Source organism: Thermobia domestica, chromosome 7 (genome assembly GCF_964235325.1).
Source record: "Thermobia domestica chromosome 7, izTheDome1.hap1.1, whole genome shotgun sequence".
NCBI classification, from domain to species: domain Eukaryota; kingdom Metazoa; phylum Arthropoda; class Insecta; order Zygentoma; family Lepismatidae; genus Thermobia; species Thermobia domestica.
In genome coordinates, this window is record NC_137460.1 from 263,994,265 (window position 1) to 264,010,851 (window position 16,587).

Here is a 16,587-nt window from a genome sequence, read left to right on the forward strand (position 1 = left end):
ACAACGACTGAACATTGAACTTATTACTTTCACTCGTGTTGCAAACAGACAAGATAGCTTTCGTTACATTTAAGGAATTCACATTAACTAAAGTTTCAGGTTCACAAGAATCAATTTTTTCACTACTTTCATTTACAGAATCAAATTATTTTTCATGAATATGTTTCTTAGCTAATTCTAACCAGATGTTTCTAGTTTCCTGAGTGGGTATCCACACTCTTACGATCGATAGAATGTACACCACAAGATTCTCCGGTTAAAGGATCTACAAGTTCAAATACCTTGTCTGAAATTTTACTTTTACAAAACAGGGTACCTTTGTAAAGCATGAAAAACTTACGAATCTTTTTGTCTACTGCTGAAGTAAATGTGATTGCAACAAGAATATCAAATCGTTTTTTTTATTTTATATTTTCTTTCTTGGGATGCATTATATTTCTCTTTTTTTCTAACTTTTTCACTTCTGCGATAGTCAGCCATTATGAGTTGATTTTCCTAATTTACAGGTTCATTTTCATAGTAGCTTTCGTTTGTTACAATGCCAAAATGCTTCAACACAGAATAATTTGGTTTTACATTTAAATGAAGGCTAGCAGGGCTGACACCTAAACTACTACGCACAGAATAATTCAACAAAATGACAATTCGAGGGATGTATCTCTCCCAAGAAGTATGTTCTTCGTTACACAGTAATTTGAACAACCTATTTGTCTACCTATGGATTCTTTCTACAATTGAGCTCTTATAATGTTATGGAGTTAAATAGTGAACTTTAATACCATATTCTTCCATTTTAGATTTAAATTTTGCCGATACAAAACATCCACCATTATCCACAAATATGGATTTTGGAATTCCCATGGTTACAAAATAGCAATATTCTAAACATCTTAAAACTCATTTGGTCGTTGCGTTTCTGATTGGGAACATTGTGTAATATCTGCTAAATACATCTAAAATTGATAATGCAAATTTATTTCCAGTATGAGAAGGTGGATAATGTCCTAACAAATCAATTGAGACCATGTCTCTTACATTCTTTACGGCTACAGTTTGTAAAGGTCTAGCTGGTGACGAAGTTTCAATTTTCGCACGTTTACACACAACACAGTCACGCAAATAATTGCTAATATCCATACGCATAGATTTCCAATAACAACATTCACTTATAAAACCTAAAACCTTTTCGAAAGCAAAATGCCCTTGTTCATGATAATTTTGAATTACATCTTTCACAAGTGAAAAAGGAATACAAATTTTCCATTGATTATTAAAATGGTAACTGCGTCTCAACAAAATTCCATTTTCAATTTTTTAAAACTCACCAATATTATGATTCTTAACTTTAACATAAGGATCATTGGGATTCTCTAAATACTTCATGATATTTTCATACTCTTTTTTTACTGATTAAATCTTGAACAGACAAAAGTTTAAAACAAGAAGGCAATACTTCGTAGTTATTAACTTCATACTTTTCAACCTCAGGAAACAAAATGATACGTGACAACGCATCGCTAGCTTGATTATCTCGGCCTTTAATATACACAATTTGTACATCAAATCCCTGAATTTGCATGCTCCAACGAGCAAGCCTAGAATTCCACTGTCTCATTTTGTGTAAATGTACCAACGAATTGTGATCCGTATAAAATTTTACATGTCTTCCATACAACAATTGAGACCAACGTTTAAGCGCGAGTACAATTTAAAGACATTCACGTTCAGTCACTGTGTAATTTTTCTCTGCAGGCTTTAACGTTCTACTATAAAACCCTAAAATATGTTTTTTACCATCTACTTCATGAAAAATAATATTTCCCAAAGCAACTGAACTGCAGTCAGTAATTAAAAAAAATCGTGATCTAACAAAGGATGTGCAAGCATCACCTCTTGAACTAAATCATTTTTCAATTGATTGAAACTATCTTCACAAGATGGATCCCAAATCCACTTTTTATTTTTCTTAAGTAAACCAAATAAAGGTTCAGATTTTTGAGCGAAACTTTCTTCAAATTTAGCACGCCACTGGAATAAACCTAAAACTCTTTGTAATTATTTCAAATTTCTAGGTCTTGGAAGGTCTTTGATATATTGTACATAAGAGGAATTCTTTGTAATGCCTTGCGGACTAAATGTCAAACCCTAAAAAGCTAAATTTCGTGTTACAAAAAGTACACTTTTGTAGATTTAAAATCATACCAGCCTGGTAAACTTTCTGAAATATTTAATCCAAAAATTGTAACTGTTCTTCCAAAGTCATGGAAACTTCCCCAAGGACAGTTTGCAAAGACAACATAAAAGCAGCTCCTCCATTTATATAACCAAACGGAACTCGAGTATATTGATACATTTTACCATTCCAACAAAAGGCTGTGTATTGTTTACTTTCTTCACTGAAACATACTTGCAAATAACTTCCTACAAAATCTAGACAATATACGAATTTAATTCCTTGGAATTTGATGAGGAGATCATCAATCTTATTGACTTTTAACTGCTTTAATTTGACAAATTTATTCAACTGACTTAAATCTACAACACTACGAAGCTTACTAGTATTTTCCTTGGCTACACACAACAAAGGATGACAATGCACGGAGACAGATTCTTTAACTACGCCACATTCTAGCCATTCAGCTATTTGTTGTTCAATATTTTCTTTATACTTAAAGGGTAATGGGTACTGGCGTTTTACAATTCGTTGGTCAGTTTCAACTTCAGTAGCATATTTAAATTTATTACATTTACCTGGCAAATCGCTAAAGACCCATCTGTGTTTCAATAACAAATCATATAATTGCTGTTTTTGAACATTATATACATTTTCAATTTCAAGAACTTTTGTTCTGATTTCATTAACAGGAGGAAAATGACTTTTGGTACTACAAGTAGTTTTACTTAAATTACAAATATCCTGATATACTTTTACATTATTATGAGATTTCTGAGTTTCCTCATCCAATTTATGAATTTGTTCCCCGTAGAAATGATACAAAAAATTTACTTCAGCACCTTCGTTCAAACGTGCTTGTTTTATTTGCTCTACATTCAAATCATTATTGATAGTATACTTTTTTACATGTTCAAATGCTTTACTGTTTTCTAACAAACTATCCATCCATTCCTGCGTCAGCTGTTTCTTATGAATTTTTAAATTTTTAACTATTGGACACTCTAGCACAGGTTCGACTACATCTTCGTTCTCGCTTTCAATAGCAGAATCAGTGTCAACACAATTCACATCTTTACGTGAAAACTAACCTTATTAACACTCTCTCTAGTAAGTATTTTCACTTTACCTTTATTTTCGTTACTTAAAAGGCGGTCACAGCCAGATCTGTGCTCATACTCTTTCATTGGTACCTTATAAGTGTTAGGGTCGTAACCTACAGTAACAGATTTCTCGCCAAAGTCTAATTTCGCATTAGCTAGCGATAAGAAATCTCTGCCTAGCAGACAATTACAATTAAGATCACTGACAACAATAAATCAAACATCATAAGTTACAGGTCCAATTTCTACACAGAGGGTAACCTCATCCTTAACAGATTTTGTTCTTTTTCCACTATAATCTACTAGAACAATTTGGGGAGCGGGCTGTAATACAGCGTTTGACACTATGTTAGATATTTTCTTCCACGTATTGTAACTTAACAAGCTAGCCGAAGCATCTGAGTCGCACAGAGCATGAAGATTTTCGTTCATAATTTTGACAAGAATTTCAGCAGTGGCATATAAAATTACATTACTTTTACAAGACTCTTTAGTTTCCTCTTCGTCAGATGAGAAAACATCATCCCACTGTACTAAATTTATTAAATTTTTATCGAGCTTTACAAAAACAGTCTGACCATTTGGAAGGAATGCATTATTTAACTCATTACTACACGTTTGAATTAATTTCCTGCTATGAGCACTCTTCAGGCAGGGCGTTTCTAGTTTGGGGGAGGAAATCTATTTTGAAACCCAAAATTACCTGCAGTGACATTCATAAAATTCGGTCTCGGTGGCCTAAACCCAGTAGGATTACCAATATTCGAAGGATTTAGAAAATTTCCATTACTGTAACCGGTCTGAGGTGAATTCCTCGTTTGAGAATTACCATTCGCTGGCCTATTAGTCACACCACTAGTGACTTCACCTTGATTTACGTTAGAGTTATTATTATCTACAACTGAATCATGATTACAAAAACATACACTTTCTTCGTGTCTTTCAGAACTACCATTATTGTTCCATTTTTTCTTTTCGTTTCTACGAAAGGAATTTTTTCTTTTCCTATTACCTCTGTTGTGTGAATTTTCGTTCGATTGTACCTGATCTGACTCATCACAATCATTAACACCATTCTGATTATTTTTGTGCTTACCGTTCTTGTTAACAGACACCTGATTAACTTTCGGAAACCTATGATTGTTACTGTTGTTACGGTTATCAGACCTGGGAATTGCTTCTAATCTTTGTATGACAGACAGTACAGAAGACAGATTCATGGTGGACAAAGTTGTTAATTGACGTCGGTAGTAAGGTGGAATCAAGTTGAGAATCATACTGATAGCTGACGATTGTTTGATGTCGGGATTGATTTCTTGAATCTTATTACATCTATATGACACGAAATTATATACACTTCCGTCGACTTTTGCATCATATGGTTTGTACTGCAGTACTATTAATTTATTAGCACTTACCTGTTCGTTCTCAAACTCTAATTTGAACAATTCGGCTAAACGATCGTAAAAAGTGAAAAAAACACAATTGTTTATGTACCAATTTTGCGCAGAACCAGTCAACAAAAATTTGATAATATCTAAATACTGACTACTAGAAATTGACATAAGCGAAGCTTGAAGCTTATGTAAGAATGCAGTGGCAGTCAATTCATTTTCGTGACCAGAGAATTTCTCAAAAGATTCTAAATCTCGTAACTTTATAGCTACCTTTCTTTCTCGTTTTTTCCTCCGTTTGGTTGTTTTTACCCCAACGAAGCTATTATCACTATGAGAATCCGAAGAATAATTTTCACTCAACACAGAACTAACATCATAGTCAAGAAAAGGGTTGGTGTTTTTGCGTACACTGGATTCAACTTTTTCTTCTTTAATTTCTACCTCGGGTTTTACATTTCCCACAAACGTTGATGACCTAATTTGGCTTTCAATCATTCTTACTCGCAAGTTTCTGACCTCTTGATTTACTATATCGAACTTACTTTCCACGTCACCCTTTACATCATCTATCATTGTTTGAGTATGGTGAGCTATTTCACGGGTTGCTATACTAACTTCATAAACCTCGCGAACATTTCGATCTAATTTCATGATTTTGTTTTGGTGTTCTTTTACTTTCTCCTGCGCTCGCTCAACTTTATCATTAACTAAATATACATCGAAACTTAAATCCTTAACTTTATTTCCAATCATTATAGTACGTTCCTCGGTGTCCCTAACTTGATCTCCTAACTTATTAGCTTTAGCATTAGTTAGACGTATTTTGTCTTCGTTGTATTTCACGGCGAGCTTAACCACATCAACTTTTGTTTCTTGTACATTTAATCTCTCTTGAAACTGCTGACAGTTTTTCAAAGTTATCCGTGCAAGTACCACTAACCCTGTCTATTTCATTTCTCATTTGTACTAACTCGGTCGACAGTGTCTGAATTTTCCCATCCATCTTACGTTCTAACGTTTCTAATTTGCCTGTAAGTTCGTTAGAAAATTTTTTTATCCGATCTTGTGTTTCAGTTTTCGACTCGTTAATAACATCATTGAGTTGTTGCTTAGTATCATTAACAGTACCATTAAGTGATTGCATTTCATTTTTAGTACTGTTAACAGCACCATTAAGTGATTGCATTTGTCCCTTAGTGTCACTGACAACATCGTTAAGTTTATTAATAGCTTCAATCAAAGTTTGCAAACTTAAATTTTCACTTTCTACCATGACTACACGTTACAAATACACAAACACAGTAAACACCATCACGTTAGCGCATATAGTATATCATGAGAAATGAAACCTGTCGAATATTACAACACCTAGGTCCTCTCCCAGATGCTACATCCGTTACAAATCAGTTAATAAAAACGTGAATTATTATTAATTGATTTGTCCCTGTTCGGGCGCCATTCTATTACGGTGAAGAATTCCTGTCCCTGTTCGGGCGCCATTCTATTACGGTACAGATTTGCGCAGCTCGGTACGCACCATCCTTAGTCGGCTACCGTAGAGAACTCTCTATTCTTTGCCCCCAAATAATATAGCTTTGCACTATATTACTTGTGGGTTCAGAAAGTTCGTCCCCGCGACAATCGTCCAAGGAAGGCACAATACACCTTACCGTAATTGTCCAGATTCGGACGGAATCACCTGAGAGGAGACCTAAGGCGCGTTATAGAAAATAGATGAGAGCATCACCTACTTTCATAGATTGATCACAAGTAATATAATAACCACGTTCTCACCTCGTTATGCAATCTGAAAATAGAGAGAACAAACAGAACTAAATGTTTCAGTACCGTTTATTATAAATAGATGAACGTACCTGTAACATAGTAAGTATTTTACATTTTATTGCCCCAATTACGTAGCAAGTTCGAAGATATGCTTTAAAATTACTCACAATAACAGTCTTAGTCCATGATGGCGCGCTTTTGTTCGTGATCACATTTCTAAGTCAATACACGATGAATCCGGCGAATCTTCTTGCAGAAATTGTCCATTCTTCCAATTTAAAGAATTTACTAAACTGACTTCCCTGGTGAACGTGATGACCGCATAATGTGCAATTTCTATTTAAGAAAATGACTTATTCAGACATTTTTCGTGTTAGTCGGTAATTAGATGTCCATTTCCTTCAGGTACCTCTTGCCAAGTCCTTTTTTTTCTTATTGTCTTGTTCACAACCCCCTTTTGTTATAAAGTACTACTTGGGGCTGATTTACTTTAATAACGACTTACACAACACTTGCGAAGAACACTAGTATCAGCATTACTATTCTCAGAGATCATTTATGGAATTTCGAAGACAGTTCTAGTTTTTCTAAGACATAACGTAATTTAAATCATTAAAAAGAATTTTGGCGTTAAGATAATATTATGATCAGCGAAACTTGCTGAATCATGCTCCACACACACACTTACACCATCAAGGGTTTACAAGTCAACAGTTCTTTTCGTTTTCTTCTTCCTCTTCCTCTACTCTCTTTCTTTCAGTACCACCAGGTGGTAGCACAATTAACGGGAAGCATACACCACACAAAGTGTACGAATTCAGATGACTGTCACATAATGCAATAACGCAGAATTTGCGTTTAAGCAAAATATATATCAAGCAAAAATTTGGTACAGTTACAAATTTCCGTCTTTTAAAATTTAATATTGAATTTTCTGGACTGCACTATTTTATCATGACCAAAATCAGTGATTAATGATTAATAAGGCATTGGAATCTTAAACGTTTGCAATTTCCTATATATACGAGTGATTCTTAACTCTTATTTTACAGAGTGGTCTTAGGGTAGTGGCTTGAACATTCTCTTTGTGTGTTATTGATCCGCGGTTCGATTCTCCGAGGATATTAAGAACAAAATTTATAATTTAGAATTTTCATATTTCTGATGCACAATAAAATGATAAATGTCAATTTCTCTCGTTCGTACTAGTTAGAGTTTTAACGACTTCAAAAAGTAATTACATGACTACACAGTCTACAATCTCGATTATTAACGTCTCATAACTTCGCTTGTTTCGCAGGCAATTCATAAATACAAACGGGTCATTCTTCAGGCCTAATATAAGTCATAAATTTGACTGAAACGTCATAGTGTAATTGTTACTAAGTGTTCTTCCAGTCTTACTAGAAATAATAATAGTGCTTTGGTTCGGCGTTTACAACAAGTTCCATATATTCGTTCAAGAAAAATTGATAAATAATAACTACATTTTGTATATTTTGATAATATATCAATATAACGCATACGTAGTCCAATGTGTTTTACCCAAAGAAAGGGTGTTACTTCGGAAAGGTATTGTGATGACGAAAAATCCTACTTAGCTTCTGTTAAGGCATCCGAAGGTTCATTTTTCACATTATCCACTAGCTGACACCTTTTCCTATCTTTTCTTTGCAAAGTATCTCTCATTACTCAATTCTTCCTTATATAGGGTCCAAAGAATTTATTTTCATTTTCGTAACATTAGTATGTTTATTGGCATTGCAGTAGAATGTAATATTGAAGTCTCAAATATTCAGCGATAATAATAATAATAATAATAATAATAATAATAATAATAATAATAATAATAATAATAATATAGATAACAAATTCCGTATGAGGACATATTGTATTAAAGCCTGTAAAATCGCCCGTAGCGTAGGAGAGAAGTTACAAAATAGTCGGGATTGGAGAGTAGTGTCAGTACCAACACGACATACTCTCTCCATACGTTCCTACAACTAGCTAAATCTTATAAAGGAAAGTTTCCCTACAACTAGCTAAATGTTATTACGAAAAGTTTCCCTACAACTAGTTAAATGTTATAACGGAAAGCTTCGAAGCAAATTTCGTGTGAAAAGTAGTTATTCTGAACTCAAGGGAGCCGTAAGAAAATTTGTTTTTAAGTAATGGTTATGCCGGCTAAGCTACAGAAGACGTCAATGATGAGAGTGATAAAAATATTGGAATAAAGAAAGTGGGAGGAGGCAGAACACGGAGAAAACCTATGAACACGTTTGTTCAGCACAATGCCTACTACGCGGGACGTGGTTGGAACAGGTTGTTTCATTAAATTTACAACATACCAGTAATAACGGTTTCGAGTAAGGGCTTCCGTACTTTCGTGAGACACCTCTACAGGTACTCAAATTTAAACGAAAACTTTCCGCTAATATTTTGTGTAGAAAATATTCTACTTTACGTTTTCAGGAAAATAACTGTAATAAAAAGAACTGAATATAATTGAACACTAAAGCTTGTAATAAACTAACTTGTGGAGTTTGCAGATGTAATTATAAAATTTGCTACTAAAATATATAGACAGACCATAATTCAGTGAGCTGTGAAATACAAAGTAACAAAATAATGTGTAAGATTCATTCTACAGAGCACTTGTTGCTTAAAGAGTTTCATACACTATTTCGAAAAACGATATAAGACGAGAAATGTTTACGATACCTTTCGTCTCGTCTCGATCCTCATATCCAAACATGACGATAGTGTGAGTTAACCATGTCCCGTTTAGCATTATAATGTTAAGTCTCATACCGATTTTGTTTGATTTGTTCTAGAATCGAGATGAGGAAATAGTCTTTTCATGGGCAACATTATACAAAACCGAAATATTTGTAGCCTAATATCACGTTTCTGCTTGTAATGGTATGCCCTGATCGATAATTAGTTTTTTTTTTAATTTTTATATATTCTTCGAGATAATTGTTATTATTACTAGTATTATTGATTGTTCAAGTGTTGAAACAAACGAGTATCAAATATTTGAATGATTAAACCGTGTGTTATCGCCGATGAATCGCCATCAAAATTCCTAAAGTAAAAAAAAAAAAATGCTCGACGTGTGTTCGATCAATGAACCTCCAGATCACTAGTCAAGCGCCTAGACCACTAAACCACGATCAGTACGCTGTAAATGATTCGTGTTTAGTCTGGTTATGTGAAGTTTCTCTGCCTCAGCTTGCAAAGTTGTATGTTATTTTTTTTTTTTTTTTTCAAAAAGCTTTTCGTGTTCCTCTTATGATGATATACGTGAATGATTTTCGGTACAGTTTATATTAATAAATTGAGTCGTTCTTAAACCTTTGGATCGCAAGTTTTTTTTTTTCTCCACACGAAACTACAGATAAGACAGGTTTAATTCTCATACTGTGCATTTGTTTCAAAGCAGCTGCCATTACCTGGTCAAAGACCGCCACGATATAAACGATGGTTCAATTTGATATAGTGAAACAAACTACAGCCTCTTATTTTGAGAACAGAGAGATATGGAGATTTCCTTTTGATACTCCACTTAATATTTGTACAATATTTCAGGTAACAAATCAAATAAAGTGTAATTTTTTCATGAAATATAGCGAATGATTACATTTTTTTTTTGTTGCTACTTAATCAGTATCTCCATTCACAGTTGCTTGTTTGTTGAATTTATTACAGGAGCGATAACGTATTAGCTTTCCAGGGAGAAGAGGATGCGTTTACTACGTTAGAGGAAGCCATTTCTCATTCTTGTGAGAAATCGCATACTTCCCTGCAGTTTGGCGAAAGTTTTCATCGATCACGTTTGTCAAGACATATGCTGACACAGGAAAGTGAAAAGCGTGATAAGTACCAAAAGAGTGATAAACGGTTTAGTCAATTTTCAACTTTGTCAAGCGGTAAGTTAGTGGATACAGGTGAAAAGTCCCACATCTGCGGAGTATGTGGAATGGAATTTAGTGTATGTACAAGTTTGGCTACGCACATGTTAATTCATAAATTAGAAAAACCTCACACATGCAAAGAGTGTGGTAAAGGATTTAGTCTACGTCGTTACTTGGCGCTACACATGTTAATCCACACAGGAGAAAATAATCAAACATGCCAGGAGTGTGGTAAGGCATTTAATCGACGTTCAAATTTGGCTAGACACATGTTAATCCACTCAGAAGAGAAACCTCACACATGCCACGAGTGTGGTAAGGCGTTTAGTCAACGTTCAATTTTGACTAGACACATGTTAATCCACTCAGGAGAGAAACCTCACACATGCCAAGAGTGTGGTAAGGCATTTAATCAACGTTCAAGTTTGACTACACACATCTTAATTCACTCTGGCGAAAAACCCTACATTTGCCAAGTATGTGGTAAAGGATTTAGTATGCGTTGTTATTTGGCTAGACACATGATAATCCACACAGAAAAAAATTTTCATACATGCCAAGAGTGTGGTAAGGCATTTAATCGACGCTCAAATTTGGCTACACACATGCTAACCCACACAGGAGAAGGAGCTCACTTATGCCAACACTGTGGTAGGGTATTTAATCAACGTTCAACCTTGGCTACGCACATGTTAACCCACACAGGAGAAAAAGCTTACACATGCCAAGAGTGTGGCAAAGAATTTAGTCTTCGTCGGTATTTGGCTGCACACATGTTAGTCCACTTAGGAGAAAAAAACACACATGCCAAGAGTGTGGTAATTCATTTAATCGACGCTCAAATTTGGCTACACACATGTTAATCCACACAGGAGAAGGAGCTCACTTATGCCAACACTGTGGTAGGGTATTTAATCGACGTTCAACTTTGGCTACGCATATGTTAATCCACACAAGAGAAACACCTCACAAATGCCAAGAGTGTGGTAAAGGATTTAATCTTCCTCGTTATTTGGCTACACACATGTTAATCCACAGAGGAGAAAATAATCACACATGCCAAGAATGTGGTAAGGTTTTTAATCGACGTTCAAATTTGGCTACACACATGTTAGTCCACACAGGAGAAGAAGCTTACTTATGCCATCACTGTGGTAGGGTATTTAATCGACGTTCAAATTTGGCTACGCATATGTTAATCCACACAAGAGAAAAAGCTCACACATGCCAAGAGTGTGGTAAAGGATTTAGTCTACGTCGTTATTTGAGTAAACACATGTTAATCCACACAGGAGAAAATAATCAAACATGCCAGGAGTGTGGTAAGGCATTTAATCGACGTTCAAATTTGGCTAGACACATGTTAATCCACTCAGAAGAGAAACCTCACACATGCCACGAGTGTGGTAAGGCGTTTAGTCAACGTTCAATTTTGACTAGACACATGTTAATCCACTCAGGAGAGAAACCTCACACATGCCAAGAGTGTGGTAAGGCATTTAATCAACGTTCAAGTTTGACTACACACATCTTAATTCACTCTGGAGAGAAACCCTAGATTTGCCAAGTATGTGGTAAAGGATTTAGTCTACGTTGTTATTTGGCTAGACACATGTTAATCCACACAAGAAAATATTCACACATGCCAAGAGTGTTTTAAGGCATTTAATCAACGGTCAATTTTGGCTACACTTGTTAATTCACAAAGAAGAAAAAGATCACATACGCCAAGAATGTGGTAAGGCATTTAATCAGCGTTCTAGATTGGCTAAACACGTTAATTCACACAGGAGAAAAAGCTCACGTTTGCAGAGAATATGGTCAGGCAGTTATTCAGCGTTTACATTTGGCTACACACATGTTAATCCACACAGGGGTAAAAGCTCACTCGTGCTTAAGATCCCGGAATAGGATTTGTTCAACGTTCATACGTGATCAGCCACACAGGACCAAAACCTCACACGTGAAATATATGGAAAAGGATATAATCTACGCTCAAATTTCGCAAGGCATTTCAATATACAAGTGAGAAACCAAAGAGATGTAAAGAGCGTTGCACGACATTTACTGAAGGTTCACATATAGCAAATTAAATGTTAATCTTCACAAGACAAAAATCTCACACGCGCGGAGAGTGTAGAAAAACATTTATTGGCAGTTCACATTTGGCAAACCGCATGTTAAATCGCACAGTTCAGTAACCAAACACAAGCGAAAGGTGTTCGATAGGATTTAGTTTTCAACCAGCTTAGCTTACCTGCCAAGACACCTAACTTGACATAGCATATAGAAAAAAAAATTGACGCACTCTTATATTGTTAATTCAATTTTTGGAAGAAATGTTAAGTGCACGATAAATACCGTGCTGAAGAGGTCTACAATCAAATTAGATATTAAAGGAACCAGACCACTTTAAACCCTTGAAACGTCCTACCTGCCTTTTGTAATGGAATATGGGCTTTGGATACAAGTTTGGGGGCAGATGTTACGGGAAATTTGGTTCCGCATCTACTTTACGAACGGCGCTTCTGCTTTGCCGCAACAGGGTTTGCTGCATAGTGAAAACATGGCTCACGCCCAGGAAGATTCGAGTGATGATTTCACAAGTGAATGTTTATCTAAAGATAAGAATTCAAATAAACCTCTTCTTGAGACTTCTTATATGTAAGGGAGTTAGGGACACCGATAATGACAGTGCACCTTCCTCATCAGCTACAAGTGTAAATCCAGCGGAAATACTTGTTCCATGTCTATTGCAAAACTAGGACTTTCTGGACCATCGGCGTTTTGGCTGCCTCATGCTGGCCGATATATAGTTGCGCAGTTCCTTTTTCACCGTATATATGTATATTTTCCGTTTCCAGCACATTTCTTCATGCTCATTGACAGAAAGTGGACAAATTGAAGATAAGAAGCTGTCAAAAAATTAAGTCCTCGTCCCTTCCAAATCTGTTAAACTGATCAGATAAATTTGTATTAAGGTTGTGTGTCAGAAAATGACTCACTGATAAAAGAGAACTTTATTGCACTCCAGTTGTTGATGTCTTTGATTTCAAAGCGACATTAATGGCACTCTTATCCAAAGTTTTACTGACTTTACCGGAATTCGTGCAGTATGTTCGGAAAGAGGGTGTGTACCAAAAGTTCGTCACACAGTATCTTCTATTCTTTTTCGTTCACAGTCGTTTCTGAAGCGCGAGATCATGATGTAAAGGGAATATGCATGTGGGTTAAAAATAAAGTTAGTACTTATGTTTCTTATTCCTTACCTATTCTTTATTGTGAACTCAGAAGTTCTTGAATATACTGACTTACCAACTTTTCACTCGTTTTATAAGAAAAGTTGTAAAATCAGGTTTTAAGTTTTATTCAAAAACGTTCTCTTTACGTTATAAGATACTCTAAGACAACGTCACATCTGTTGTAACGAACCAGCATTCAAAATTTTAGACCATTGCATTAATATATCGGTATTTCAACACATTTCTAAAAAAAATTTAAAGCGCGATCCTGTAAAATCTAGGAATGATGAGTTAGCAACTTCTGGTTCTAATGCGTCTTGTTTTGATACGCGTTCAAGCTTGGCAAGACAAATTTAAATATACACAAATGCATAACTTCACACATATGACGAGTGTGGAAAAGTATTTGGTCTATATTCAAGTTTGGCAGGACATTTCAATACACAGATGAAACTCTCACACACATGACAACACACAGGTGAAAGGAAGATTTATATGCAGCCCACATTTTACAATGCACATGTTAAAAAACATAGGAGAAAATATATTATTAAATACTAAGGAATAAACTATAGCGTTCTAAGTGTGTAGAAAGGACTTAATTAAAGTTTATATTTCGCAACAGATATACTAATACACATGCGGAGGAAGTGCTCGTGTCAAGACTATGAAGAAAGGCATCGAAGTTCAATTTGGGGAAACATGCTATCTCACACAGGTAAAAGATGGCTGTGCATAATTGTGAAAAGAGTTTACATGAAGTCCATATTTTGTTAGTGGAAAGACGTAATATATATGAACTAGTTACTGAAAAATCATGTTTGTACATCAAAACTTATATTCAAGTAACACTCGTAATAAAATATACAAATGCTAAACATCTTACTTGTGAAAAGTGCGATATAATTCGTTCAATATGTTCTATCAATCTCACGTTTCCGCTCACGATGACGGCAATTTTCCCGTGATCGATTATTCACATTTTTCTGTATTGTGCATGATGCAAAGTGTATGTTTTGGAGCATTTAGGTTTAGTAAATTAAGACAAATCATTGTTGACCAAAAGTATGCGTTTAAATTAATTTACAACACTGCTAAATATGAGTGAACACACTGAACAAAACACAAAAGAACAGCATCTAAACTAATCAACATCCATGTCACTGAGCTTGTTGTGATAATGCTGATATTTATTGCAGGGACCAGTAATGATTGAGTGCTTTTCGCACATGTCTTTCCACAATATGTAGATTCAAGGCGAGTTCAAAGTTAGTCAACATCCACGTCACTGCCTTCTTTCTGGGATTGCTGGCATGTATTGCAAGCAGTAGTAATTGTTGACTGCCTTCTGAACATGTTTTTCACACAATCATTACATTCAAGGCGAGTTCTGTTGTTTTCCCTTGACCCGCAGATGTAGCATATATCTCCTTGGATTGGTTAGACTGGTTGATCATGGCTAGTTTGTTTTCTGTATTGTGCCAAAAACAACAAGCAACTTTTTTTTTTCTTGCAAAGTTGAGTTTTCAGAACGAGCTTTTAGGATTTCATTTATTAGTTCTAATGCTAACTCATACAGATATGGTCTTCTTGTATTATTTTTGATGTTAGGGCTGCTAAAAATGAAACAGCGGCTGAAAAATAATGAAATTTTTATTTATATTTTTATGTAAAGGCGAAACAAAAAAAAATCACGTTTTGGCTCCGTGTGTCGGCAAATTGGCCGTCCACCCTCCACTACCAACTTTGGGATTGTACTGAACGGGAAGTAATGTCTTTGATATTTTGAAGCAGAGGATTGATATCTTTCATAGTAGCGAGATATTGGATGACACAGAACTTTCTAATCCACATTTATAACTGGGAGAGAAACGGGCTCTTTTCCAAGACTAGGGAAAACAGGTTTTCCTGAAACATCTATTAAAAATGAGCGAAAGTGGAAGAGAAATAATAGATTATGTCGAACGCAGAAAAGTCTAGCTTATATTGTCCTGACGAGAGGCTGAGAGAAAATAAGACTAACTCATCCTTTGGAGGAGTGACAGATAAATGAGATAAAGTGGGCGAGTAAACGGATTGAACAGGGAAGTACGTTGATTATGTAGTTGAGATTTTATTAAAAAAATCATTAAAATTTTCTGTTCTTCCCTCAACTTATGTACCTGATACATCATTGTACTTTACAAGAGGTATGCTAGAAGTTTTGGACCTAGATTTGATAAGATTGCAAAATCGTTTATTTTTGTTGATGCTGGTGTCTGATTTTTTTGAAATATAATCTAGGCATTTGCTGCACCTCAATAGCATTTTTATATTAAGTCCTATATCAGAAATTCTTTTTAAGATATATATTAATTTGGAAATCCACACCACAGTTCCCAATTTTCTTTTTTTATTTCGTAATGTGTGGAGACTGTTCGCCGTGCCTTGTTGGAAATGTCATTGATTTTACTTTTTTGAACAGCACAAAGTATTTATTGTTCCATTAAAAACATGAGCGAAAGAATCTAGTGCCTCGTTTACTTTTCCATCTAGTAAAGGTGTCCACTGTAACACCTGTTGTACTTTACAAATTTTACCCAAAGGGGACTTCCTTCAGTCAGGTACAAACTTCCTTTTTGAGTTGCATTGCTGGCTTCTAGGGTTGGGAGTAAGATGAGGAACGCGGAACTCGCTGCCTGGGAGAAGGAACTCTTTATATGAGATGACACATTCTCTCAAAAAAATAGAAAAAATGAAATGAAATCTTTGAGTTTTACGTCCCACGGTCATGCCGGTTAGGCTAAAGGAGACGGTGATGATGAGTAATGAAGGAAATGGTGGAATGAAGAAAGTGGGAGGAAACGGGAGAACCCCGAGAAAACCCACGCACACGGTGTTTGTCCACCACACTCAAAAAAATAGAGATGACATAATCTAGGCTATTATTTTTACGCGCATTATGAAAATTGTACTAACCCAAATCGAGTG

General features: G+C 35.3%; 1 protein-coding gene across 2 annotated transcripts in view; it reads left to right on the forward strand.

Annotated features, from left to right (window-relative positions):
* The window catches only part of LOC145690881 (uncharacterized), a 93,051-nt gene extending 76,690 nt beyond the window's left edge, over positions 1 to 16,361 (forward strand). Inside the window, exon 2 of one of the 2 annotated variants that reach the window (XM_081766282.1) lies at positions 10,170 to 16,358. In XM_081766282.1, the coding sequence (XP_081622408.1) occupies positions 10,170 to 11,238 (1,069 nt within the window). In that variant the 3' untranslated portion in view covers positions 11,239 to 16,358. Of the gene's footprint in view, positions 1 to 10,169 lie in introns of both variants that reach the window. The other variant, XM_081766284.1, reaches the window with a different exon arrangement.
* The last annotated feature ends 226 nt before the right edge of the window (positions 16,362 to 16,587 follow it).